This window comes from Pteronotus mesoamericanus, unplaced genomic scaffold, assembly GCF_021234165.1.
Source record: "Pteronotus mesoamericanus isolate MK-2021 breed Mesoamerican mustached bat unplaced genomic scaffold, CSHL_Meso_final scaffold_85, whole genome shotgun sequence".
Lineage (NCBI taxonomy): Eukaryota > Metazoa > Chordata > Mammalia > Chiroptera > Mormoopidae > Pteronotus > Pteronotus mesoamericanus.
Window position 1 is genome coordinate 74,890,635 of NW_026555329.1, and position 26,975 is coordinate 74,917,609.

Genomic DNA, 26,975 nt, shown 5'->3' on the forward strand with positions numbered 1-26,975 from the left:
GTCACCTTCAGGAAAAGGCAGGGCCCATATAGATCGCACTTGGGAAGGGGCGCGTTACAGAAGGTTCATGTCAGATCGATGTTATCATATGGAAGATGCTCCCTCTCCTAGGAAAGTCACTGCTTCCTTGAAAGGTCTCATTTGCATCCTTCCAATCTGGTGGTAGGAGATGCAGTGGGCATTAAAGGTTACAATAAGGAAGAGATTTAAAGCATGCATACCATTAAGAACACCATTTCATACTTTTTCTCAAAGTAAACAAAGTTGTCTAAAGAAGTATCTCTGTGCCTAAAATGAGTAAATAAACCAACGTGAATGTTAAAGGAAGTTGTAGGTAATCTGCGCTGGAAGTTCTGCCCAGGGAAGATCTATTCCCTCCAGCAGGATTCATTTGGATGCTAGTTTATGGCTACTCATGGTAATATGAGGGCCATATCGCTGCTTCTGAACCTTTAACTCTGTTTTATTGTTTGTAAACCTACAGAATATGAGCGGTGCACAGGTCCAGGGAAATAATTGGGCAATGATTTTGGGAACAAGAAAAGTTTAGGCACACCCCTGATGTCAGCTAGCTCCTTTCTGCCATCTATTTTTACCTGCTCCCCCCCCCCCCACCTCTTGAAACCACATCATCCTTTTAAAAACACTGTGCTCACCATGTCTCCTCCCCTGCGGCTTGCAGTTTATCACGTCGGTGCTCTTGACTTCAAGGATCAGAAATGCCTGACTCTGACCGGCTTCACAATGAGGGACTTTGTTCTTTCACAAAACAGGACATCTCGGGTTTGAGGAAGCTCTTGGCAGAGTAGGGCCATCGGGCTCAATGATGTCATCGAGGACTGGGGTCCTTTTCATCCTCTGTGAGTTGGCTTTGCCCCAGGCTGACTCCCTTCATGGCTGAACAATGGTTGTAGCCATTTCAGGTATTATGTGCACTCTTGATCCTATCTAAGGGAAACGGTGGGACTATTTCTTTTTAAAACAGTTTTATTGAACTGTAAGTCTCATGCCATACACTTTTCCTATTTAAAGTGCCTAATTCAGTGTTTTTCAGTATTTCATGGAGTGGTGCAACTACTGCCACAACGAATTTTAGAACATTTCACTGCTCCAGATCCTGCCTACATTTCTTGGTTTATGGTTCCTTCCTTCGCCTCCCTCTTTCTCATTTTCTCTCATCTCTGGTCTCCTTATAGGGGCCCCTGTGATTACCCTCGGCCCACCTGGATAATCCATGATAACCTTCCCATCTCAAGAGCTTTAACTTAATCACACCTGTAAGGTATTCACAGGTTCCAGGGATTGAGAGGGGCCTCCTTGGGGGAAGGGTGGGGGTCCTTCCGTTTAGCACACAGTATTTAGTGTGCCGAATCAACACCCGTGGAAAAGGCCGAGCAGGAGGCAGAGCTGGGCCAAAGGCGAAGCAGAGCTGTGGTGCAGCCTGTGAATGGGGAGACCCGGGTGCAGGCTCTCTAAGGGCAGGCACATGAGGGCCGCGGTGCAGGAGCGCATCCTCGCATGCACAGTTAGCAGATGTTGAGCTGACAGAATGATGGACAGGAGGAGGCGAGAAAGCCTGAGCTGACTGGGCTGGTCTCCACACCAACTGAGGCGGTGGGGTGGGGTGGGGTGGCGGGGGGTGGGGAGGGGGACTGAGAATTAGAAGTGCTGCTTGTGGCTCAGCACTGGCCTGGCTTCTCTGTAGCTTTCTTGCTTCCTAGAATCTACTCACTATGTTGTGGCCAGAGAGAGATTTAGAAATGTAAACCAGAGCCCTGGTCGGGTAGCTCATTAGGCTAGAGCATCACCCCAGTATGCCAAGGTATCAGGTTTGATCCCTGGTCAGGGTGCATACAAGAATCAACCAATGAATGCATAAGTAAGGGGAACAACAAAATCCATTCTCCCCCCCCTCCACCTCCCGCTTCCTTTCTGTCTCTGAACATCAATAAAATAAAGTTGAAATTAAATGTGAACCAGATCACATTGTCCCCAGAACTGAATCCCCTCAACGCCTTTCCTTTCCATCCCACTTGGATTCATGTCTGAACTCCTCACCACTGTGGTCTGCCTTGCCCGCCTCAGCAGCTTCATCCTGCTCCTTGCTCCTTAGCTCCCTGGCCTTCACCCACACTGACCCCTGACCTGCCAAACTGCCTCAGGCTTTAGAATTTTGCACTGACTATTCCCTCCCCTGGGTCCTCTGTTCCCCTGGGTCTCTGTTTGACCTGCTCCTTCTCACCTTTCAGGTCTCAGATTAATTGCCCCTCATCCAGAGGTGCCTAACTTTGCTTTCTTTAAAATAGTTCTTCCCCACCCTGCTTCCTATAAATCACCTGTTTCATTTTCTTTGTGGCCCTTATCGCTACCTAAAATTGCCCTGTTCATTAAGTTATTTTCTTTTTTATTTTTATTTTTTAATATAATCTTTATTACATATTTTTTCCATTACCATTTAGTTCCCTTATACCCCCCTCCCTCCAGCAATCACCTCATTGTTGTCCATGTCCATGAGTCCTTTTTCCTTTTCGCTGATGTAGTAGTGCCAGGTCCTAAAATGGTGTTGAATGATGGATGGATGGATGGATGGCAGGCTGGCTGGACGAATACAAGAGTGCACGAAAAACGAAGGCGGCCCCTGCACACCGGACCCTCCCCGCGCGGCCGGAATCCGGGCGGAACCCGAGGGCGACGGCAGCGGTTTCCCCGAAGTGAGCGGAGGACGCTTGAGGGAACACACAGGAAGGCGGGGCGGCGAGCGGACCGGCCGTGGTGAGTGCGGCGGGGCCCGAGCGGGGAGCGGGGCGCTGGGGCTAGGAGTGAGCAGGGAGCCCCGGGCCGCGGAGCCGAGTCGCGGGAGTCGGGCTCGGTCGCGGGGACCTGGGATCGGAGACCCGGGTCGGGGCCGCGGGTGCTGGCGGCGCCGCGAGGGCCCAGCGCCGGCGTCGGGGGCAGGACCCCGTGCGGATGGCGGGTTCCCTGTGGTCACTGAGGGAGTCAGCTGGCGTGGGTTCTGGTCCCAGAGCTGTCGCTAACTTGTGTGACTCTTGTTTTAGGCCTTTGGGCTTTATCTTAATCATTTGCAAAACGGGGCGAATAGTGTCTTGTCGATTGATTGGTTCATTCATTCCAGGTGCTTTATTAGGTTGTTTGCTACGGGCGCGTAGACAGAACCTGCCTGTGAGGGATTTACGGTCAAGTGAGAACCCTCACCTGACAGGCGAGGAGGGCCAGTACAACGAGATTTTGGCGATTCTTTGAGGGGGGAAGAACACCCTGCTTTTCAGTCTAGAAATGGTCAAAAGAACATCTTAAATTCAGACTTTTACTGAGATTGGGGAAGGAGAATCCCTTTGGGTACTTAGGCATATGCGTGGTTAGCCGATATATTGCATATTGGGATGACAAATGCTTACAGAGAAATTTGCAGCGTGCGTTCCCAGCCCTATCAGATATGATCCTTACAGCCTAATACGTTCCTAAGAGCAGGTATTAATGAAGAAATAGAAGCAGATGCTAAATGACTTGCCCTGACTCTCACTGCCAGTAAGTGACAAAGTTAGGACCGGAGCCTAGGCCTCAGGACCCCTGAACCAGTGCTCTTCACAATACACTCCATAGCCTGAATGTTTCCACTGTTCTTATACGAATTATGCATTGGGTCATGGTGACCTTTAAACAGACACATGGACTCTTAGGTGGTTCTCAGACTTACTGGCGTTCTTCTCGAGCCCTGCCTTTGGATGGTTTTATCCACACTCAAACTTGACCTCCTTCATAGCCAGGCATCCCCAGTCCACATCATTCTGAAATCTGTGTCTTCTACCCCGGCGGTTTCTCCCAGCTTCAGACTGCAGAAGCTGGGCCTTCACTGATCATTTCTGCGGGGATGCCCTGCAGTCCTCTCAGGCTCAGTGTCTCCTAAAGCGCGCTCACTACCGTTCCCCAGAAACCCGCACTCCGGGTCTAACGCCCGAAGTCACTATTCAACCACCCCCCCAAGTACCAACCTGGGTTGGCTCCTCCTCTCACCTCCTACACTCAGTGGGTCACCATGTGCTTCCAAACTCTATTTTATAAAGATCCTCCAATTCCATCCGCTATGTCCGCTGCTCCTTCCTGCCTTTTGGTGACTAGAGGTTAGGGTCACAACTTCCTACTGGCTCTCCTTAGCTTTAAGCTCAGCTTCATCCAGTCTATTTTCCATCCCACTATGAAGTGATTTTTCTACAGTTCAAATATAATCATGTCACTCACTCACTTAAATCCCTTTAAGATTTTCTTAATCTTCAGTATAGTATCCAAAGCCCCTGGCATGGATTCAGGGTCCTTCCTGATCGTTTCTGGACCTCCCCCGCCTTCCCCAGCCTTTGTCTCCCGACCACTGTTGCTCAAAGCGAGGTGTGGCGCGGACCTCCCTTAGGACCTTGGGTGCGCTTGTTAAAAATGACAGCGACAGCCCAACCAGAACAAATCCGGATCTTGGTGGGGGCGGGGGGGGGTAAGGGGGGGTAATGCTCAAGAATCTGCATTTATATAAGTTCTCAGCATTTTAGCAACTTTTTCACTAGGGTTTGAGAGGCCTTCTTCCAGATACTCCCCGATGTTTACCCTATTCTTTATCTATACCTGACCACCAACTTGTGTTTTCCTGAACTCACTTTGGCATCTTTTATGCCTTTGTACACATCAGGCTCTTGAACTCCTTTTTTGGTAACTACTCCTCATTCTTCGAGACTGAGTGTAGCTGTCGCTCCTGGGCAGACTTCCCCGGCCGGCCGTGCACAGCCGTGAGCCACTGTGTGACCTCCGGTCTGCCACCAGATGTGCCTGTGGGTTCCATTATTACCAGCCTGGACCGGGCGCCTGGTGCACGGGCCGCTGTGCTTTCTGGCGCTGGTCTCATGGCTGGTGATAAGGATGTTTCTTGCCTTGGGAGGCATTTTAACCAATGGTGGTGTTAAAGAAAAAAATTATTTCGTGACACTTGTTAAAGAATGGTGAGGCAGACTTTATTGCGGTGGACATGTTGCCAAAGGGGCGGGAGACTGGACTCTGCCTCCACCCGGGGCAGTGGGGGCTTTTAGCCAAGGACCAGGTGGAGGTCAGCGAATGAAAAATTACCTAGAGAAAAAACCAGAGATAAGGCAGATTCTTGTTAGAATGACTCAGTCAGGCCAGGGTGGTCAGATAATCGCGGTTTTGTTTTGTTTTGTGTTGCTAAACCAACTTAACAGGATTTTTGCTCAGACTGGATTCCATGAGGACAGAGGGGAACCCAAGGTTGGGCTTAGGCCAGTGGGCAGCTCAGAGGAACTGGATTAAATTGGGGCAGAAGAGAGTCTTTGTCTGAGGTTCGAGGGAGTAACAAGAGAACTAGAACCTTCATTGAAAGCAGCTTTTTTTAAAATTATTGGTTTATTTACCGCATGCACACATAGTCATAAAAAAATTCTGTTTAAATATTTATGTGTTTAGAAAATTATTTCGTATTAGAGAACTTAGAGAATACACTGCAGCTTAATAATAAACTAACTTGCCCATTATCCTACAACCAAGAGGGAACCACTTAAATTTTTTTGTGTTTATTTCTGTTGGTGTTTTTTCCATTTATATTTATGTTTGGACACAATTGGGGTAATACCAATTATATGTGGATTTTTAGCCTACTGATTTTACTTAACACAGTATTTTGAGTCTCTTCCACATCAGCAAAAATTCTTAGCAAAGAAAAATTTAATGTAGGGGAGGAAAAAGTTTTACTTGACCCCTGAGGGTCCCCAGCCAGGTCTGGAAATCAACCTGACAGATGGATTACCAGGGGCAAGACATGCACGTTTGTGTAAAATAAGTTTTCCATGACGCAGCAGCCTTCAAAAGATACTGGAGACCCAGCCAAACCGACCTGAGTCTTTCATGTGGGCTTTGATTCAGAGCGGAGGACCGCGGTCCCCCAGGGGTGGGGTACCCGGCAGGGCTGCTGGCCAGATTCTCCTTGGCACGCCTCTGTCTTGGGAGAGAAGGGTGCTTTCCTCTGGGTGTCCAGGGTGCGCCTTTCACGTGCGGGCTTTTCCATCTGTTTGAGGCAGGTCGGTACGATGGGAAGGAGGTCAGGCTCGTGCAGCTTAAGAGTCAATGTGCCAGGGTGTCATATTTGGGGGCAGCGTGTCCTGACTCCATCGCCTTCAACAGTTACCTGCTGTAAGGGTATTGTGAGCCAGGCCTTATTTTAGGCACTGGGGACACAGCAGTGACCAGAACAGTCCAGCTCCTTACTCTCACGGAGTTTACGTCCTAGTGGGATGAGCTAGTACAGTAGCGAGGGAGGCTCGTAAGTGCTGCGTGCTGTGAAGAAGACAAATGGAAATAGCGTACGCAGTACCAACGGTGTCCAACCTTTTGGTCTCTGGCACGCATATTAAATACACTGTGACACGAAATCACACACACACACACAAATCTCATGAGGTTTTAAGTAGATTTGCGATTTTGCGTCGGGCCACACTCTCAGCCGTCCTGGGCTGCGCCCCGATCCCTTGCTGGACAGCCCTGACCCTTTTGATTTTTGGAGAAGTTGGGCTGACTCCCCTTGCCTGTAGGAGTGGGCGAAAGTGTCTCATTTTGTCTTGTCATCAGTGATTGTGAGCAGTTAAACCATTTTATCTGATAGGTGGCGAGTGAGAGCTCCTCATAATTTGCATGTCTTTGATTACTCAGGAAGCCGAGCGTTTTTAGAGCGTTTTTACACGGCTGTATTCGTGCGTTCACTGTCGTTGAGTTTCGTTCACTGTCGTTGAGTTTCGGTGCCTGATCTCTGCCTATTCTCCTCTTGAGGGCCTAGTGTTGCCTTCTATTTTGAATAAGCCATTTACTAGTTTGATGGTGAGTCTTTTATGTACATACAACAGCTTGACAAGTACTCTTAAAAAGAGGTGTAGTGACTCAGAAGAAAGGAAAAACAGGAAGCCTAGAAGTCCCTTCTTCTTCTGCCCCTCCTGCCTTCTAACACAATGAGGTAAAAATAGTAAGAGAAGGGAACAGTCGAGTTTAGGTGCAAAGAAGTGAAGAAAGAATTTGAAAAAGGTAGGCGGACAGGTGAGAAGGTCAGGACTATGAGACTGGGAGGGAGAAGAGGGCCGGAGGCACGAGAAGCCGCTAGAAGGGAACGGAGCCAGGGAAGGGGGAGCGGGGAGGGCGAACGGTGGGGGTGGGGGTGGGGGGCGCGGCCACAGGGGCGCTGCCTGCTGACCTGGGGCGATCATGCGTGTTATTTTTTCTTTTTCTGCCTTTAGAAGATGACTGTGTTCTTCAAAACACTTCGAAAACATTGGAAGAAAACCACAGCTGGGATCTGCCTGCTGACCTGGGGAGGCCATTGGCTGTATGAAAAACACTGGTAAGTATCTCAGAGCCCCTGGCGCACCCACCATCACCTGCCGCGACAATGCTGACAACGCTGCCCCGGAGGGCCGAAGGCTAACCTCTCGTTCAGCTGCGCTTGTCTCTATAATGCGCTGTGGTGTAGGAAGAAAAGTAAGTCTTCAAACCACTAAGACAGAGGCTGCTTGTGGTAACCAGTTCGGTAAACTTGGAGCTATGGACTCCGATGCTGCAGTGGGTCCAGGCTGTAGGTGTCAGGTGGGGAGGTGAGGAAACAGAGGCCCAGCCCAGAGAGAGGAGTCACCTGCCAGGTTGGCAGCAGACGGGGACTGGAACTGCGTCCCCTGGGGGTTTCACTCCCTCAGTGCTCTAGCCCAGCCTCCCGGTCTCTCTTCCCTCTGGTCGCTGGCCCTGGCTCAGTCCCGCCCTCCCTCTAGCCTGGGTTCATTTACATGAGACAAAGGCTTCTGAACCTTTTGTTTAAATAAGGACTTCAGGGGAGTCCTGGGTTTTGTTAGCCTTCAGGCCTGGAGGGAGGAGAAGGTGCCTGAGCGCCACTTCTGATTTAATAGGGTAATAAGATGTAAATACACAGGGTTTTTGCATAAAAATTATGCAGGTTATTCAGAGAGCCAGTCGATTTACAGGCTTTTGGGGGATTACCGGCTACATCCTAAATATACAGCCAGTCTTGCTGCAATCCGGGTGTCTTAAACGACTGCTTTGTCAAACAAAAGATGAACAGTTAGGCTTCGGAATGTAGTCCCACACTGGAAGGAAGGTTCGTACGGATCCTTCTGTGAGCCTTCCCCAGTCCACCGCTGTCTGATAATTTTATGATGCAGCCCGGCGTCCAGCTTTCTGCAGCTGTAGAGGAGATGGAACTTCCCCCTGTCTTTCTAAGTACTCTCAATGCTAAGCACTTGAATTCCATTAGCTAGTGTATAAAAAAACAGACGTAAGAAGCTTAAATTTGGCAATAGGTAAAGAAGAAAAGGGTGGAGGAAAGGTTTTAACAAATGGAATTGGATGTATACGATGTTTGCCTTTTCCTCCCTTTTCTAACTGTACTTGAATCCTCAAGGAAAGGCTCTGTTAAAAAACAGAATTAACTGCGTACATGTGCAGGTCTAATGGGCTTTCTTCAGAGCTCCCTGAGTCAGGCGGCGTCCCATCTAGCGACCAGCAGGTGCTCCGAGGGCTGGTATAAACTGGAAAGTTCTGATAGGAAGAAGGGCGGGGCAAGGGGGCAATTAACAAAGGAAAAGAAGGGATTGTTCTCAGTCCAGAGTAAAGGGGGGTGGTGGTTAGGAGGGGAAAGTTTTAATCCTGCCTTTTCTGTCTGTGGGGGATGGATAGGCTGGGTGGCAGATTGCCGATGCTTGCCCAGAAAATTCCAGGCTGGTTGATGAAGATGGTTCCTGGGAGAGGCTGAAACTGCGGTTAGATCAGGCGTTAGATCTACGTTTGGTATTAGGGGCCCGAGTGAAGCCACCCTGGGCCTGGGGACGCACTTCCTCACCCCCCCCTCCGCCCCCCCAGCTCAGCAGGAGTTAGGGTTTCCTTTGCACGAGCACTTTCTAAGCCTGGGGAGCCTCATCAGGGGAACTTCCCACCCTCAGAGGATTACTGCTGCTCCTACCCGCCCCCCCCCCGCCCCCCGTGAACATGTGGGGAAGTCACCGTGTCCCCTCTTGAGGGTGTCTTTAGAAATGCCATAATAATTTTTTGTCAGTGTAGTCTTGAGACTGTAAAAAAGTCCCCTGAAGCCTTGGCCAGGTTGCTCAGTGGGTTGGAGCATGGCCCCCGTGCACCAGCAGGTTGCCAGCCCGGTTTCCGGTCATGGCACACGCCTAAGCTGGGGGTTCCAGCGCTGGTCTGGGCGCGTACGGGAGGCGGCCTATCAGCGTTTCTCTCCCGCTTCCTCTCTCAAGTCAGTAAAAACATATCCTCCAGTGAGGATTAAAGAAAAAGTTTTAAAAGTTCCATTAAATCTCCAGCCCATCAGTGGCCTCATTTTCTTTTTGTAAAAAAAATTTTGGAGTGAAATACACATAAAATAAAATTTAACATTGTAATCATTTTTTTAAGTAAGTAGTTCAGTGGTATTAAATACATTCACGTAGCTAGGCAACCATCATCCGTCTGCAGAATGGTTTTCACCTTGCAAAACAGAAACTCTGCATTCGTTAAACAATTAATTCCTCATGCCTTCCCCACCCCCCATCCCCTGCCCCTGTACCTGGCACCCACCACTTTACTTCCTGCAGAGGCCTCGTGCTGACCTGGATGTGAAACAGCCCGATCCAGGCACGTGGTAGGAGCCTGGAGGCCTCACTCTGTGGCCGGGCCCTTGACATTCAAAGTAGCTGCTCAAAATGCCAGCCCCCTCGTCCTGCCGCGCTTGTTCTCAAACTGCTCTTCTGTGTGCTGTGGTGCTGTTTGGCCATTTTTTTTTTTTTTTTAATTTTAGCCCCCTTTCTAAAAAAAAAGTAAAAAACATATAAGAAAATTTGCCGCCTTACATTAACCATTTTTAAGTGTGCAGTAATTCCTGTTAAGTATGTTCACATTATTACCCAGTAGATCTCCAGAGCTTTTTCATCTTGCAAAACTGAAACTCTCTACCCACTAAACAGCTGCCCATTTCCTCCCCCTCCCCCTCCCCCCTTCCCTGGCCCCTGGCAACCACCCTCCTACTTTCAGTTTCTCTTTAATTTGACTGCTTTGTATTCCTCCTATAAATGGAATCACCTGGTGTGTGCCTTTTGTGACTGGCTTATTTTATTTAGCATAATGTTCTTTAGGTTAATCCCTGTTGTAGCAAACGGCAGGACTTCCTTCTTTTTTAAGGCTGAGTAGTAGTTATTATGCGTATGGACCACATTTGCTCTATCCGTTCACCTGTTGACAGGGGTTTGGGCTGCTCCCACCTCTTGGCACTGTGAGTACTGCTAACACAGCACGTGGAGGTAGGCCGCTGCATCTTTGAGATCTTGTTTTCCATTCTTTCGAGTGTATACTCAGAAAGGAGGGGTTGCTGGATCACATGACAGCTGTGTTTTTAACTCTTTGCGGCCCGTCCATACTGTTTTCCACGTCGCCTGCACCGTTTCTCATTCCCACCAGCCGCGCACGCGCTCCAGTTCCTACTTCCACGTCCCCGCCGACGCTCATCGTTTCCGGGATTTTTGATGGTGGCCGTCACCCTAATGGGTGAGATAGGGCATCTCATGGTTTTGATTTGCATTTTTCTAATGACTGGTGATATCGAACATCTTTTCATATGTTTCTTGGTCATTTATCTTTGGAGAAATGTCTAAGTCCTTTGCCCATAAAAAAAACCAAAAATCAGATTACTTGGTTTTATGTTGTTGAGCTGTAAGCATTCTCTAACCCCATATGAGATATATGCTCTGCAGATATTTTCTCCCTTTTCATAGGTTGCCTTTTCACTCTGTTGATTGTATCATATGATATGCACAGAACTTTTTAAGTTTGCTGTCATTCCATTTGTCTATTTTTGCTTTTGTTGTCTCTGCTTTTGGGTCATATCCAAGAAATTATTGCCAAATCTAATGTCATGAAGGTTTCCCCCTCTTTTCTCCTAGAAGTTTCATAGTTGTAGATCTTATATTTAGGTCTTAGATTCATTTTCATTCTTTTCCCCCCTTGTGTTGTTTTGGCATCCTTGTTGGAGATCATTTGATCACATATGCACGGATTTATTTCTGGGCGCTCTATTCTGTTCCATTGCTCTATATATCTGTCTTTATGGCAGTACTACATTGTTTTGATTACTGTAGCTTTGTGATATGTTTTAGAATTAGGAAGTGTAAGTCTTCCAACTTTGTTCTTTTGCAAGATTGTTTTGACTGTGTGGGGTCCCATGAGATTTCAAATAAATTTCAGGATTTTTTTCTGTTTCTGCAAAAAATGCCACTGGGATTTTGATAGGAGTGCATTGAATCTGTAGATCACTCTGGGCAGTATGGACATTTTAAGTTTTCCAGTTTATGAATATTGGGATAGCTTTCCAGTTATGTTTGTCTTTAATTTCTTTCAGCAGTGTTTCATAGTTTTTAGGGTGCAAATCTTTTGCCTCCTTGGTTAAGTTATTCTTAAATATTTTATTCTATTTGATGCTATCAAAACTAGGATCATTTTCTTAATTCCTTTTCAGATTGTTCACTATTAGTGTATAAAAATGCAACTACTTTTTTGCATGTTAATTTTGTAATCATCAACTTTGCTGAATTTGTTTATTCTAACTTTATTATTATTTTTTTTTTGGCATGGACTCTTTAGGCTTTTCTACATATAAGATCATGTCATCTGCAAACAGAGATCTTTTTAGTTCTTACTTTTCAATTTGGATGCTTTTTATTTCTTCTTCTTGTCTTATTGCTGTACAGGGCTTCCAATACTATGTTGTACGGAAGTGGCGAGAGTGGGCATCCTTGTCTTGTTCCCGATCTTAGAGGAAAAGCTCTAAATCTTTCACTGTTGAGTATGACATGAGCTGTAGGCTTTTCACATATGGCCTTTATTATGCTGAGGTAGTGTCCCTCTATTGTCTCTATAAAGAATGTGAGGACTGTTATGTGACAAAGTTAGGGATATATGCATTCAGCTGCTTGCTTAACCGGCCTACTCCGGTGCTTCACAGGTGCCTCAGCCTCAATGGACAATAACATCAAAAGCTTTCCCATCGAACCTGTTCCTTCTCAGTGATTAGCACCGCTTACCATCCAACTCCTTTCCCAGACTAAAAATTGGCCATCATTTCCCAGTTCATCCTTCACTCTTATGCCCCATGTTCAGACTATACGTTCTAAGGGATTGTGCTTCTTTTAAACCTCTTTACTTTGTTCGATTTCTTTTGCCTCTCCACCTTTGTAGTACCATCGCCTCTGGCCTGGATTCTTACTGAATGGCTCCTAACCGTTCCCCTTGCATCTACTCTCGTCACTTTCTAATCTGTTTTGCACGCCATTGCCAGAACAATCTTATTAAAAGTGCAGGTTGCTATTGCTTTTAGACTGAAGTCCAAAATTCTCATCAGCTTCACATGGCGTGGCCCTGGCGTGACCCTCTTGAGCCTTGCCTCACTTTACATTTTTGCGTACGGGACTTTCAGGTCTTGCGGAGTGGCACGTCCTCTCTGTTCCGGGGTTCCTGCGGGGGCCCCTGCCCGTGCTCTTCTCCCGCGGAATGCTCTGCCTTCCTCTCCTTCCCATTTCACCGGACAGTCTCCGCCGCTTCCCCAGGGCTCCAGTGTCGCGTCTTCCCTGGCTGGGGAGACAGTCTGCGTCAGGCAGTGCTGTGGACTTCTCTGTGTCATGCTCATCGCTATTGCAGTTTACTTTCATTCTGTTTGTTTCTTCTCTTCTATCAGAGGACTCTGAAGAGCAGAAGTCCTGTTCGTCTTTTTCAGTGTTGTTCCCAAGGCCCAACCCATAGAAGGGGCCTGTCACATATTTTATTTACAGAGGAACACACTTGAGGACATAGGTCTGAGTGCTCAGAGGGCAGAGTCCCAGCCCTGTGCTCAGGCCAGTTGGGAACCTGCAAACCTGGGCTTCGGGGGCTCCTGAAGGAGGTTGGGCGCCAAGCCCACAACCAGGGTACCCTCTTTGGTGTTCTGCACGTTCATTCTGAAATATTCGCAGACTCCCTGTCTCCCGCTCGACCTTCTCCATACTTGTTCATAGGCAACAGTGACTCGTGTTTCAAAGAGAGAATAAAGAACGCTGGAGAGTGGTCCGCGTGCACACAGGCGTTCTCTGTCTCGCCGGCTGAGGCTGCCCTCCTCCGGCCCCAGGCCAGCCCCGCCGCACCCCGCGCCCCACTCTCCAGCCCCCCGTGGTTATCCTCTTCCTCACTGCGACTGCAGTCTCATCTTTCCTACTTCTTTCCCTCCGTTTGTCCAACCCTTCCCAGCTCAAACAAGTCCTCTCTCGGCCGCATATCCCCATTTATTTCCTGCCCCGTCTCCCTTCTTTTACACGTTCTTGAACGTGTAGCTCACGCTTGCAGCCTCTGTCTCCACTTTGGAATAAGCTTTAGTAAAATTTGTTTTCTGTCCCATCACTTGATTGAGCCTGCTCTTGACAAGGTCGGTAATAGCCTCTCAGTTACTAAATCGAATGGATACTTCGCAGTCCACATCTGCCACATCTGATTCTCTTTGACCACATCCTCTTCAGTTACCTTTAAGGTGTCTTTTTGCTCTGCTTGTCCCTTATGTAAATGCTGGTGTCCCCCAGTTCCATGCTCATTCTCCATACTTGTTAGATGATCATAACCACACCATTGTTTGCGGGTGTGATACTTAGATCTTGGAGTTGTAATATTTTTCTAGTCCACATCTTGCTCCTGCTGACAGTCTGTATTGATAGTGTCCCTGGAGTTGTACAATGCAGTCAGCCATCAGAATATTCCCTCTCTTTTTTTACATTTTATTTAGATTAAAAATTGAGATCTATAGAGAGAGGAGAAGGGAGAGAGAAAGACAGGGGCAGAAACATCGATGTAGGAGAGAAACACTGATTGGTTGCCTCTTGTTTGCTACGAAATGGCGACCTGGCCCTCAACCCAGGTGTGTGCTCTGACGGAATCAAACCGACGACCTTTTGGTTTGCAGGCCAGTGGTGGAGCCACACCAGCCAGCACAGAATGTTCTTTCTCAGAGACAACTTGGACCACGTCGCTCTTCCACTGACAACCTGTAAATGGCTCCCGAGTGCCTAGGACACAAAGACCTGATTCCTCAGCGTGGCATGAAAGGCCTCCCTGACCTGCCCTTGCCTTGCTCTCCGGTCTTTTCAGACCCCTCTACTTCCTCCCGCCATGACCTCTGAACTCGACCTCTGCGGCCCACAGTCTTGAAAAGAAGGCCTCTTTTCCATGGTCCCTGGTTCTGCCTTTGCATGTGTTCCTCCTCCACCTGCAACACTTTTTCTCTCCTTCATCTGGTCCATAACTCAAAAAAGGTGTCACAAAGCTATGTAAAGCAATGATGGCATTATTAGAGTAAGAGGAAAGAAAAACAATATTTAATGAAAAATTGCTTTGTACCTGGTGCTGGGCGAGTCATTTCCATGTATATGGTCTCATTGAATCCTCAAAATCACGCTGGGATAGAAGTAATAATATTTCCATATCATAGATCAGGAGATTGAGGTTCAGAGGGATTAGTAACTTGTCTTAAGTCATATCGCTGCTTATTCATGAAACTGGGACTTGGACCCAGGTTAATCATGCTCTAAATCTCACACAGTTTCTCTGCTTGTGACAACTTTGGAGAGCAACGCTCACTTCAGTGTACAAATTGTGCTGTATTTATTAATGACATTACCTTTTAAATGCCTTTTCTATAACTTTATTAGAACTGTCTTGTTGCGTTATGTTCTGTTGCGTTTTCAGCCCTCAGATTGAGTGGAGCTCCTCTGTGAAGCGGACCGACCTCGTCTGTCCACATTTGACGTAGGTTAGTGGTCGGGACCGACCCTCGGCCCAGGGACCAGCGCGCTCGTTGCAAAGCCCCGAGTGTTCCTGCTTCTCTCTGCAGCCCTCCGTTTCCTGTGTGTGTTTTCATTTATATTTTTGTCCTACTCCCCTTCTGATTTTTTCTCCCTTTCACTTACCATTCTTTCCCTTTCACCATGCCTTTTACTTTTTTGTCCTTTTTTTAGCCTTCCTACCTGTTAAATATATAGAAGAGCATATTTTTCCTATTTTCTATGAAAATGTTAAAACATACAGCAAAGTTGAAAGAAGTTTACAATAAACACCTGCTTATCTTCTGCTTGCATTCTAAATTTTACTATTATATTTGCTTTATTGCCTCTCTGCATATCTCTGCATCCCTTTCTCAGTCCTACTTTTTCTTCTTTTATCCTGACCCGAGCCTATGTTTATTGATTTCAGAGAGAAAGGAAGTGTGTGGGGGTCGCGGGGAAGAGGGAGAGATGTGAGAGGAACATCGGTTGGTTGCCTCCCACCCACTCCCTGACTAGGCATCGAGCCCATATCCTAGGTGTGTGTCCCAACCAGGGACGGAACCTGCACCCTTTCGTGTGTGCAGGGTGTGTGGGGACAGTTCCCCAACCAACCAAGCCACCAGGCCAGGGCTCAGTCTTACTTTTCGATGCATTTCAAAGTAATTTGTAGACATCAGTATACTTATACCTAAACACTTGAACACGCCTGTTAGCAGTTAGAGGTTAATATTTGCTTGTAGAGTTTGGTTCCTGTCTTATAAAATTTACGGTGCAATTAACAGACCGTCGGTGCACAGCAGCCATTTTGCTGGGTGCCTGCACCTGTGCAGCTGAGACTCCCGCCCAGTGCAGACGTTGCCCACACTCCATAGGGTTTTCCTTCATGTCCCTTTTGTAAGGCTTTTTTCTCTCAGCAAAGTGGCTTTGAGCTTCATCCCTGTTTTGTTTATTTGTGCTTCATTAGTTTGTTCCTTTTTATTGCTGAGTAGTATTTTAGAAGATAGTCATATAGTACTTATTTAATACATGGAGAATTTCGAGTTCCTTGATTTTAATTTCAAAGATTAGTGAACATAATATTTTACTTTTCCCATTTTAAATAGCAAGTGAATTGTTTTATCCTATGTATCTGGCTTTTTTTTTTCTCTGCTTTGAAAGGGAATACTATCTCCTGATATAGCAATCATATGACAATAATAATTGCCTGAATTTTAATGTTGATTTTTAAGATTTTTATAATGAACATGGAGTAATAGTGTTAACTGTAGTTTGCTTTTAAGGAAAAAAGGTTTTTTCCAACAGATTTGGAAAAAATGCATGCATTAATTTATTTTTATATATCCCCCTTCTTAGTTGCTTTTAAGTTGTGTTTTGACAGATATTAGTTATTTGGAGACATTATTCAGTTGTTATGATATTTGTAAGTTTTTCTATTGGGAATCCTCTTGCTTTTTTCTCCCTTCTTTTAAGTGCCAAGGGGGAAGAACCTGGGATATTCTCCCCTCGGCGTAATGGCCATGGCTGCCGGGGACGCGCCGACTGCCCTCAGCACTCGGTGCGAGCACGTGTCGAGGAGGGTGACCTGTTTGCTGAGAGGGGAGAGAATTCACGCACCGCTCATGCCTCCTCACCTGCTCTTCCCAGGCTTCCCGGGCCCCCTGGGGAGGCCGTGCCCCAGGTTCCCTGCACTGGCCTCTCCCTCACTCCTAGGCCTTTTAGGCAAAGGTCTGCTCGTGAAAGGCAGCAGGAAAGGAGGCAGTCTCCGGGGCCAGACGGAGCGGACCCGTGCAGCCCTGTGACCTTGGACTCCTCAGCCCCAGCTTCGTTCGTGGAGTGGGGGTGGTGACAGTGCCTCCTTGGGTCGTTGAAGGATCACGTGAGATGACTGTGAAGCTCTGAGCATAGTGCCTACAGATCTAAGGGTCCGTAAATGCTCGTGACTGAGGGAATGCGGTACAGCGGACGCTAAGCACTTTGGCAGTTAGAAAGAATTAGTGCTGGTCGGGGGAGGCAAGCGATTGAAGAGACAGCCAGCGGGGAAGGAAGACGGGACCTGTCACATGGTCTGAGAAGATCTGAGCCTTTACTCAATTCACCTTCTGCCACAAGACAGCTTGGGAAAGCGTCGTTTGAAGGCTGGCAGAACATAACCACAGAGGAGACAGTTAAAACCAGCAGCCCCGTGGGAACCACTGTGCATCGGATCTGAGCTCTCTCCATCCCTTTCACCACTGGGGACCGTGCCTGTGCTCGCCCTGGCTGCCCCCTCCTGTGGTTTCGGCTGATGGCTTGGCACTCGCAACCCCTCCGCTGGCCCCCTGGCCCAGATGGGCGTTAACGACGGCCCTGTTCCTGCTTAGCCCCGGCCCCGGCGCGCAGCCGCCTCCCTCGTTTCCATGCTGCTGGCTCCCGACTGCCGCCCAGCTCGGCCGTGACCCGGGGCCCCCTCCTGCTCCCTTCTGTGGAGCACCCAGCCTCTCAGCGTAGCAGGGATGCCCGTACCTTCCTGGAGATTTTTAAATCCTGTCAACACCGCGAATTCCTTGACATTGAACTCGCAAAGTAGATGTGATAGTGTAGTGATGGTCCTGGGCCCCAGATCTGCAGGGTTTTACTAGCAGTGGGGGATTCCCTCTCAATAGAGGAACGTCGGTCTTGATTGCTGGGCATGGGCTTTCATAAACATTGGCGGCAGCTCACCTTCAAGTCCTGTGCTCAGACACAATAGCTTAGAAGACGTAAAAATAAATGGTAATGAGCCTGCCTGAGGGGTGGGCTCCGTGCCGTTCAGTTTGATTGAGAACTTAGTCATAATAATGGTAATAATGGCTCACACGTACTCAGCACTTGCCATGTGTCATGCGTGATTTAAGTACTTTACATTTATTAACTCACTTGATCTTCCTAACAACTTTGTAAGATAGTAATTAATCTCCTAGTAGTATGAGATTAATAGTCCTATACAGATGAAGAAACTGAAGGACAGCAAGAGGTAATCTGCCCAGGGCCACACCGTGCGTGTTGGAGCCACGATTCAAAACCAGGCCACCGTCGTCCTGCCCATCAGAATGGCTCTGGTGTTCAGGCGCCGGGAGAGGAACGAAGGACCGTCCGCTGAGGCTGCCCACGCCAGAGGGCTGCGCGACTCCAGGTGGATGTCACCGCGCGCTGCCTCAGACCTGCGCTCCCTGCTCAGCCCGGCCTGGGGGGATGTGTGGCTTCGGGTGAGGCCCCCAGCTCGCTAAACTTCACGTTCATTCTTCCCACCGTAACTCACTGCCACGGGGGACACTCCGATGAGGTCGTCACAGCTCCTGGCACGTGCTAGGAGGAGCGGCTGCTTTTATTGTGGACGCGCGAGGCGCGCTCTGCTGTGTCCTCTGAGTGGACGGGGCTCTGAAAGAAAAAAACGTTGATTACTTTTTATTATGGAAATTTTGAATATAAAAACTAGAGTAGTATAATGAATCCCCACGTACCATCACCCAGCTTCAACAGATAGCAACATTTTACTGATCTTGTCTCTCAACTTTTTTTTTCTTCCCTGATTATCCCAGATATTCTCTCTCATATCATTTTACCCATAAAGACGTTAGTACCTTATTCCTAATGAGAAAGGACTTTAGAAAATCGCAGTGCCATTGTCATGAACCTTTCAGAATGGAAGATCTCCCGTATCATCTAATACTCAGTCTGCCGGTATTTCCTCTGTTGTCTCCCCGTTCCCTGTTGGGCGGTCTTGCTCCCATCCCCAGCCTTTGCATTTGGTGCCTGCCTCTGAAGCCTCAGAGGCTGTAATGCCCCCTGCCTTTTAAGGACTGACTGGGTTTGGAGACCCGGTGCGTCTCCATTGCTGCACAGGCTTTTTCGTGCCCTGGATTTTGCAGGTGACTTACAGTGTTCAGTGCCAAGCAGCCCACTGGAGTAGGAGACAAAAAGAAAAATCAGTAATACTGATTGTCCTCATTTAGAACCATGACATTGCATTCGTCATGGGGTTTTTCTGCATTTTAGTTCTTAAAATTTTTAATTAAAATACTTACCTTTATTACTATGTTTTTTGGATGCTCCCTTAAATTTCGCACCTGAGGCGAGGGCCTCACTCCCCTCATCCCAGCGCCAGCTGTGAGTTGTTTGATCTGTTCCTCTGTGTTTCCTGTGTCGTATAAACTAGGGATTAGGTCCAGATCCTAGGCTTCGCCATTCGAAGCGTGGACAGTGGTCCAGCAGCACAGGTTATTTCTGGGGGCTCCTTAGAAACGCAGAATCTCAGGCCCAAAGCCAGACTTGCTGAGTGAGAATCTGCATTTTACCAGAGCCCCATGGGCTCTGCACGCGCACTAACATTGGAGGCGTGCTGCTCCGGAGGCCTCGGTAGCCTCAACTTGGATTGCTGTGGCAGGGACGCTTCAGAGGCGTGGTGGTTTCTCGCCGCAGCCCATCAGGAAGTGCACGCGTTGAGTTGCCCTGCTTGGGGGTGTCGAGTTGAGCAGTGGAGTCAGCTGTGGTCAGACCCATCAGAAGGTTAAGACGGGTGGCTCCTGAGTGCACTAGGGTGATGGCGATGAAGAGGAGAAGCAGCTGCGGGCCTGCATTGGAACGTCGACCTCGCGCTTGCCAGCCGTGCGGCCCGGGTGAGGCACTTAACCCCCCTTACACGTGCGTCCTCTGTCCGTAAGCGGGGCAGCAGAGCAGGGCCCGCCCCGCTGGGTGGCCACGCGGGCTTCTCACACAGTAGGCTCCTCAGGAGCAGCGCTGCTGCCTCTCTTCTCTTGGCTTTTCCCTCCTCGGAAAAAGTGTCGTAACAAAGGTGCCATTTGAACCGGCCTTGCAGAGTGAGTAGGACAGTGTTCTCGATGACATTAATGCCTTGAACATGGGCAGGAAGTGGAAATGCAGAGTGTGTCTTTAGAGATTGGCAAAGAATCGGACTTCATTATATAGTTGCCTTTTTTTTTCTTTTTCTTTCTTTTTTTTTTTTTTGGTAGAAAGTGTGAAGATTGGGAAGGTGGCTATAGTTTGCATGTAAGAAAAGACAGGCAGGAGCCAGACCAGTGGCATTAGGAATAGGGCAGGTGAATGGGCAGATGAGGGCGCGATGGTGTGGATGACGCCGGAGCGTGGGCACCGCAGGCAGAGAGGCTGCCGCTGGGCGTGGGTCCTGCTACTTATTGGCTCTGGGACCTTCATCAAGTTGCTTAATCAGCTCAACCCCTGCGCCTCAGTTTCCCTAGAGGTGATGGGGATACCGAAGTCTGTTTAGCAGGTTAGTTTTGCGTGTCTAGAGCCTGGATAATAATTAACGTCTTGAAAAATGCCAGCTCTCATTATCACTAGATGACTGAGTGGGTGTTTGGTTGGAGGAGAGGAAGGGAAGAGAATCTGTTCCTGGCTTCAGGATGAGGACAGTACGGAAGGAGGATGGTTGCCAGGAGAACTGGTTGAAGGAGACGGTGTTCTCGTCCCTTTTAGATACGTTGGCTTCGAGACCCTGGTAGGAAGATTCAAGGGGAGACCTGTTAGATTCCAGGGGTAAATTACGACGGAACCACACTAGACTGGACCTGTGTGTGTGTGTGTGTTTTGGTATAGATCGTGGTTTCAGTAATGTTTTGTGCTTCATTTGTCAGTATCTGGGATTTTGGACAAAGCAGGAGTTTACTTGATGTCAGTTTGGAGAAGCCCCCAACTTGGCAGACAGGGGTCCGGGCCCAGCTGTTCAGCCACTGCAGAGGGAGGCGGGGGCCGTTCCCCCTCATGGGTTCTCTTCATTTCAGGTTTTACTGCAATTTTCAGAAAGCAACTTGTTTTACTTTTTAGCCATTTCAAGGTTCATGTCTCTCTGTCACTCTATGCCCAAGTGGATGCTGAAATTGGGGTATTAATAGGTACTATTTAAAGAAGCTCATTTATGGGCAGTTAAATAACATGCCTGTCAGCCCCAATTTGATTGGGACTCGGGGAACCTTTTTTATTTTAAAAAGATTTATTTTCTTTTACTTTGTTTATTGATTTGAGGGAGTGAGAGAAAGAGAAACATTGATTTCCTGTTCCGCTTCTTTATGCATTCATCGGTTGATTCTTGTATGTGCCATGACCGGGGATTGAACCCTCAACCTTGTCATATGGGGATGATGCTCTGAACCAACTGCGCTACCTGCTGGAGCTTTTTCTTTTTTTTAAAGTGCAATGAAATGTCATTATATTCCCTTTCCTTCTAACTCTTGTCAGATTATTTAGAAAACAGATGTTTGTTATTTTTTAAAATCTATGTTATTTGTTTCTTCCTCATGTTTATTGGTGTGCTGTGGGGACTGAGATGGAAGGGCAGGAGATATATTTAAGTTGTAGCTTGTGTTGATTTTACTTCATTTTTAGTGATATTTATATCAGTGGTTTTAGCTGCTCCCAGCACCGCAGGTAGGTTTAGCATCAGCTATGATTAGTCTAACCCCTGGCTAGGCAGTTACTGACATCTCGTGTATCTCTTGTGGACCAACACAAATACTGACAATGTACTTTGAGTTTATAGGTCAGAAGTTGTTCAGATCTGTCCTGTATCCTGGAGCCCAAAGTAAATATCACTTTATGCACATTGTTTATACAGAACAACTTGTTTGGGCACGAAGCAACTTGTCTTCTTGAATAGCTGTTATAATCTCTATAGATTTGAGTACCTTGTACAGAATTGATACTCAGTATGTATTTGTTTGTAGTTGTGTATGCAAATGTATAGTGGTCAATAAAACGGAAAGAACGAGTGTTTTGATTGCCTAGTAAAGTTAATGTTATACAGTAAAAGGAAGAAAAGTATCTGGCATAGATAATGTTTAAGTTGAGGTGTTGAGTGAGAATGAGCGGATGGAAACAAGCGCAGGAAGTAGAAGTAAATGGACCATAAAATAATGTCAGTAGAATACTTAGGAGAGTTATGCAGCAGTAGAAGCCACTAGGAAGTAGCTGGTGGTAGCGGCTTGCAGGATGGTGCCCTTCAGTGGCAGCCAGAGCCTCCCTGGTGCCGGCCCTTCAGTGGCAGCCAGAGCCTCCCCGGTGCCGGCCGCCTGGCTTTGGTGTGAACCAAAACTTTTGGTGTCCCCGTGGGGACAGCCCGCGGGGACAGCCCGCGGAGCCCCGCCAGTGCGCTCGCTCCCGTGACCATTAGGGCGTCAGAGTAGGAGCAGAAGCTGATACTCTTGCCGAAAGCCGAGGCTGCGATGAGAGGGTGAAAGTAGAATAATGACGTGTCCTAGGAGGAGAAACAGCGAGCCGTGACGGGGGAGGCGTCCTCCCCGCAGCGCTCTCAGTGCGTGACCGACTCGGTGGGTGACCTTCGGAGGACCGACTTCACAGAGACGGGAGACACTGCAGCTCCTTTTGTACTGGCTCGTTCCTCAGAGCAGCAATTTCTACTGGACCTTTCATTTCAGTACTGAGCCATTCATTCCCGCTAACCGAGGACATGACTTTGCCTCCGTCCTTCCCTCCCTTGCTTCCCTCCTTCCTTCCTTCCTTCTTTCCTTCCTTTCTTCCGATTTTAGGAAATTCAGTCTTGGGGCAATGCTCTTGGCTTGCTTTATATCATCATTTTTAAAATGTTGATGTTTTTTGCTTTGTTACATAGACCACCAACTAAAGAAATCCATGTAGAGATGCCGTTTGACCTTAAAATTCTGGACCACAAGGGGGTGCCCTTTTCACTGGCCCAGGAGGAAGCAGTGCCATGCCCTGTCCTTTGCCCGTGACGGTGGACATCGTTAGCTTTGTTTTTCTTTTGCTAAACTTTCACCATCAGCAGCGGAGATGGTGGCATTTTGATGCCAGTGACTGCCTGGGCAGCTCCTGTTTTCTCTCCTCTTTTATGCGCCCCAAAGGGCACTGAAATGACGATGGTCCCCCCTTACTGTACAGTAATCGATGGGATTTCCTCCTGGCCCTTTATACTTTCATGACAATAGGGAATGTCTTTGTGTCATCGTGCTTGGGGCAGGTAAGAAGATAAAAATTTCTTAAGTAGCAGGTGGCACATGATGGGGAGACCTGGGGAAGCAGAAGAGGTATCATCCTGTGGTTGGTGGAAAGGCCAGGCCAAAAGGCCCTAAAATCCTTATAAAAACCGTTAACATTTTTGCTGTTCCCGTAGCGCTTCTACCTCTCACGCTGCCCTGTCTATCCCAGCCACACGAGCCCCTGTGGGTCCAGAACACCGCGCAGGCCAAGCCGCCTTCCCCAGCAGGCGATTTACGCCTGTGCGGTCGGTCTCCCCTCCGGGGCAGGCGTGGCCAGCGTTTCCTGCGCGCGCAGGGCCCGCTGCTCAGATCGTCATCCGTTGGGGGGGGCCAGGCAATGACAGTGGGGGCGACGTGCAATTTGAAAAAGCACACAGGCCACCCCTTCTCTGAGCTTTATTTTCGTCTTTGCTCCCATTCCCCCCCCCCCGCCACTGTCACATGGGCCACCAGTGGGCACCGCCCCTGGCAATGCAGCGATTCCTTATCCGGGCAGGCGGTGCTTGGGTCAGTTGAAGCAGTTGTTGTAAACATCAAAACTTGAAGTTGTTTTCACGTAAAGCAAAAACTGTGTTTGCATACACCAAGGGAAAAGCTGCTGGTAGAAATTGTACAATTTGCTCCTGGGCTGTAATTGGAAGTACTGTTTTTAGGGAAACAGGATGGATCAATGTGATTTTTCTCTCTATGTAAAGTTGTTATTGAAGTAACAACTTATCTTCCTTTGCGGTCCTACAGTAATAAGTAAAACATTTACGGCTTAGAATAAAATGAGAGCATCTCATTTCCTGTGGTAGCGGGCACGTTCGTATTCTTTTAAAGCCTTGGGCTAAGTGGCATCAAACTTTGTTTTTTTCCATTTTATAATCCAGAAGCTGCTAGTTTCTTTCTGTCAAAGAAAACCTGCATTTCAGTACTGAGCACATCTTTGGGACCCTTTTCGATATGACTACGTCTTAGAGCACCTCTTTTAAATTGTGTCTAACGTCAGTTCTCCCTGGAAGACAGTGTGGTGTAGTGGAAAGAACAGGGGCTTGGAACTGATGAACAGTAGTTGTTTTGTGTGTGGTGTGGGGAGGTTTAGTTCACATTCAGTTTCCTGACCCATCAGCAGCCTGGGATTTCTCCGATGAGCAGACCCAGCCCCTGGAACTTTCCTCGTGGCTCCTCCCTTTTCTGTTGTGAGGGCACTAGTTCCATTACCCTGTCCCCAAGTGCACGCGTGCGCCCTTGGTCGCCTTGCTTGAGTAAGACTGCCAAAGCTGTTGTTTTTATCCTTTCCTCTACTCACCACCGTGATTCTTCCTCTTGCCTCTGGGGGTCATCCCGCCGATCTCTCGGTTCAAGAAGGCCGGATACCCACACACGACAGCCTTCAGCCCATTCTACAGGGAGCCAGCCTCCCTATTCAGACATTCGCCACTTAGTTATCATGCAGCTGTTGACTGAGTGCCTTCTCTCCACAAGGGCCTGTGCTCTGGGAGAGAGGATGGTGACTTATCCATGACTGGACACCGTTACGGTCCAGGGAGAAAGCCAAGACCCTTAGTTTTGTGTGTGGCGGGGTAAGGGTCCGGGCGGCGTGTGCTTGGCCTTTTGTTCCTGAAAGTGGAGGGGATGAAACGATCAAAGCCTTGGAGGGCACAGCACTGTGTCTTTTGGGAACAGCAGAACGTGCAGTTTGTCGAGAGTGGAGGCAGCGCCAAGGGGACGATGGGAGGCAGGAGAGTGGTGCGTAGCCTCCTCCTCCGCGGTCCCGCGTTTTCCTCCGGCTTTCCGATGAGGTGCAGTCTCGGCTTCCTTGAGATTCAGTTGGAGTTTCCCGTCAACTGTGCCAACACCCAGCGTCTCTCCTCCTGCTGCCCCTGCTCCTTGCCCCTCCAGTGTCATCTTACCCACCCTCCTCCCTCCCGTCACCGTCTGTGTCTCCAGTGAAGATGACTGACTGCAGTGCCAGCTGTGTCTGTGTGCGGCTGTGCCCTGGACACCGCCACCTGAAGTCTCCTCACTGCCTCACACCCACAGAGCCAGGGCTAAATTCGCTTCCTTCCTCCTGAGCCTGCCCCTCCCCCTGCCTGTAGTCTCTGCGAGGAGGGCCACCTGCCGCCACGCGGCCCAGGGCAGAAATGTGGGTGCTGTCTGCGACCCTGCCCTTTCCTTTCGTTCCCGCAAGCCAGCCCTCCAGTTGACCTCCTGAGTATCTGCTGAGCCTGCCCTCATCCCTCTGTCCCCGCTGCTGCCGGGACCTGGTTCCAGTCATCGTCATGGTCGTCACCGCTGCCGTCGCTGACGGGCAGTTGCTGAAGAACCTGTCTGGTCTCCCTAGGTTCCGTCTTCTTTGACCAGTGCCTCCTTCACCCTGTGACCGGAATGATCCTCCTAAAATGTAAAGGCGGTTATATCAGTTCTCGTCTTTAAAACCTTTCAATGCCCGTTAGGATAAAATCCAGAATTTTAAAATATCTTAAAAGGCCCTTGGTGACCCGCCTGTGCCTAACTTCTCCGACCTCCCCTTCTGTGGCCGTCCCGTGGCCTGCCACGCCCAGCCGTCCCGAACTGCCTTCTGGCTCCCGTGGCGGTGGCGTTTGAGCGCCCGCAGGCTGTCCACACCTGGACCGGGGGTTGTACGTGTCCGGACCGGGGTTCGAACTTGCACCCCAGGCGTGGGCCCTGACCGGTAATCGAACCCGCGGCCTTTTGGTCATGCGACGGTGTTTAACCAACAGCCACACCAGCCAGCGAGGAACTTGTCTTTTGAGATAGTTTGCAGAGCTTGCAATAGACCATCAGAATACCTCAGTGGGAGAACTCTTTTTCTTTGAGAATGTTTGATTTTTAGAAATAGCTTGGTTCACAGAGTAAGACCAAGATGATTAACACCATTTTTGATATTTAATTAAAGTAGGATTATTGTGAGATTTTCCTTTGTAGTATCCAAAATGATACACATTCCAGCTTTCTCACAGGTACTACTGACAGCATATTCCATGTGACACATTAAAATTCAGGAAGCTGACTATCAAAAAATCTTGATTTCTGAATAGCACTCTGATAAAATCAAGCAGTATTAATAAGTTCAAGAGAGACATCTTAAAGAATATTCTTAGTCACAAAATAACCATCACAGTTTCGCTTCTGGCATAAAAGGATCTAAGAAAAAAATGACCCAAGGTGCCACCCCCTGTTCCTGTGCACCTTTGGGGCTCTTCCTCCTCAGCCGGGGCCACGGGAGTGCGTGCGGCTGAAGTACATCGAGGGAGGCGGTCCTGCTGTGATGCGGGGGCGGGGGGTGGGTGCCTGGCACCTGCAGGCCTGTGCCCGGGTGAAGGGAGGAGCCGGCCGGGGAGCGGCCGGGATGGAGGGACAGGCACTGAGCTGTGTTACCGAGGCGTGAGGGCGTGCACAGTGTAGTCCCCTGGATGTGTTCGGAGGCAGGAGATTGGAGGACCAGGTTAATCCCTGAACTAGAGAAAACATTCAGGCAAGTGGGTGGGGAAGCAGCCGGGCAAGGCCGGACGCCGTGAACCGCAGGGTCGTGGGGAAGCCGCATCGGGGGTCCCAGTCCGTGGGGAGCGGTCACAGTGCTCAGGTCACCGCATGGAGCCTGGCTGTGGTCTGCGGCCCGGCCGCTGTGGAGGATTCGGTGTTGCACCTCGTCATTGTGCAGGAAGCTGTGCCTGTGAGGAATTAAGGCAACTGTAAAGGGTTGTGGACATGTTCATTACTTTAAAATATTTTACTAATTTGTACCCTGAACTTGCCTCGTCTTGAGTGTGTGTGTGTGTGTGTGTGTTCGTGTGTTTGTTGATGCTTGATGACGGGGGAGGGATGCGTGCCTATTTGTGAATCTCCGGTGAGGGAGGAGACAGGAGTGAGCTTGTACGGCTAACCCCCTTTTGCCACAGGGTGGTCCTGGGACCGTGTCACTCAGGTGCGTGGGGACTGGGCCTGGCAGGAAGGACACCTTGTGAGCCAGACTTCGCGAGGGCCTGGTGCCCGTAAAGTCTCTCTCAGAGCACAGCACGCACTTCAGAGGAGCTGGTGTCATTGCGGCTTTGCTGGCACGTTGGTCTCAGGGTGCGGC

At 48.8% G+C, this 26,975-nt stretch overlaps 1 protein-coding gene across 1 annotated transcript in view; it reads left to right on the forward strand.

The window, feature by feature from the left end:
• Positions 1 to 2,742: 2,742 nt before the first annotated feature.
• The window catches only part of AGK (acylglycerol kinase), a 73,738-nt gene continuing 49,505 nt past the window's right edge, over positions 2,743 to 26,975 (forward strand). Inside the window, exons 1-2 of the mRNA XM_054563864.1 lie at positions 2,743 to 2,772; positions 7,293 to 7,396. Coding sequence (XP_054419839.1) covers positions 7,296 to 7,396 — 101 coding nt within the window. The 5' untranslated portion in view covers positions 2,743 to 2,772; positions 7,293 to 7,295. The remainder of the gene's footprint in view (positions 2,773 to 7,292; positions 7,397 to 26,975) is intronic.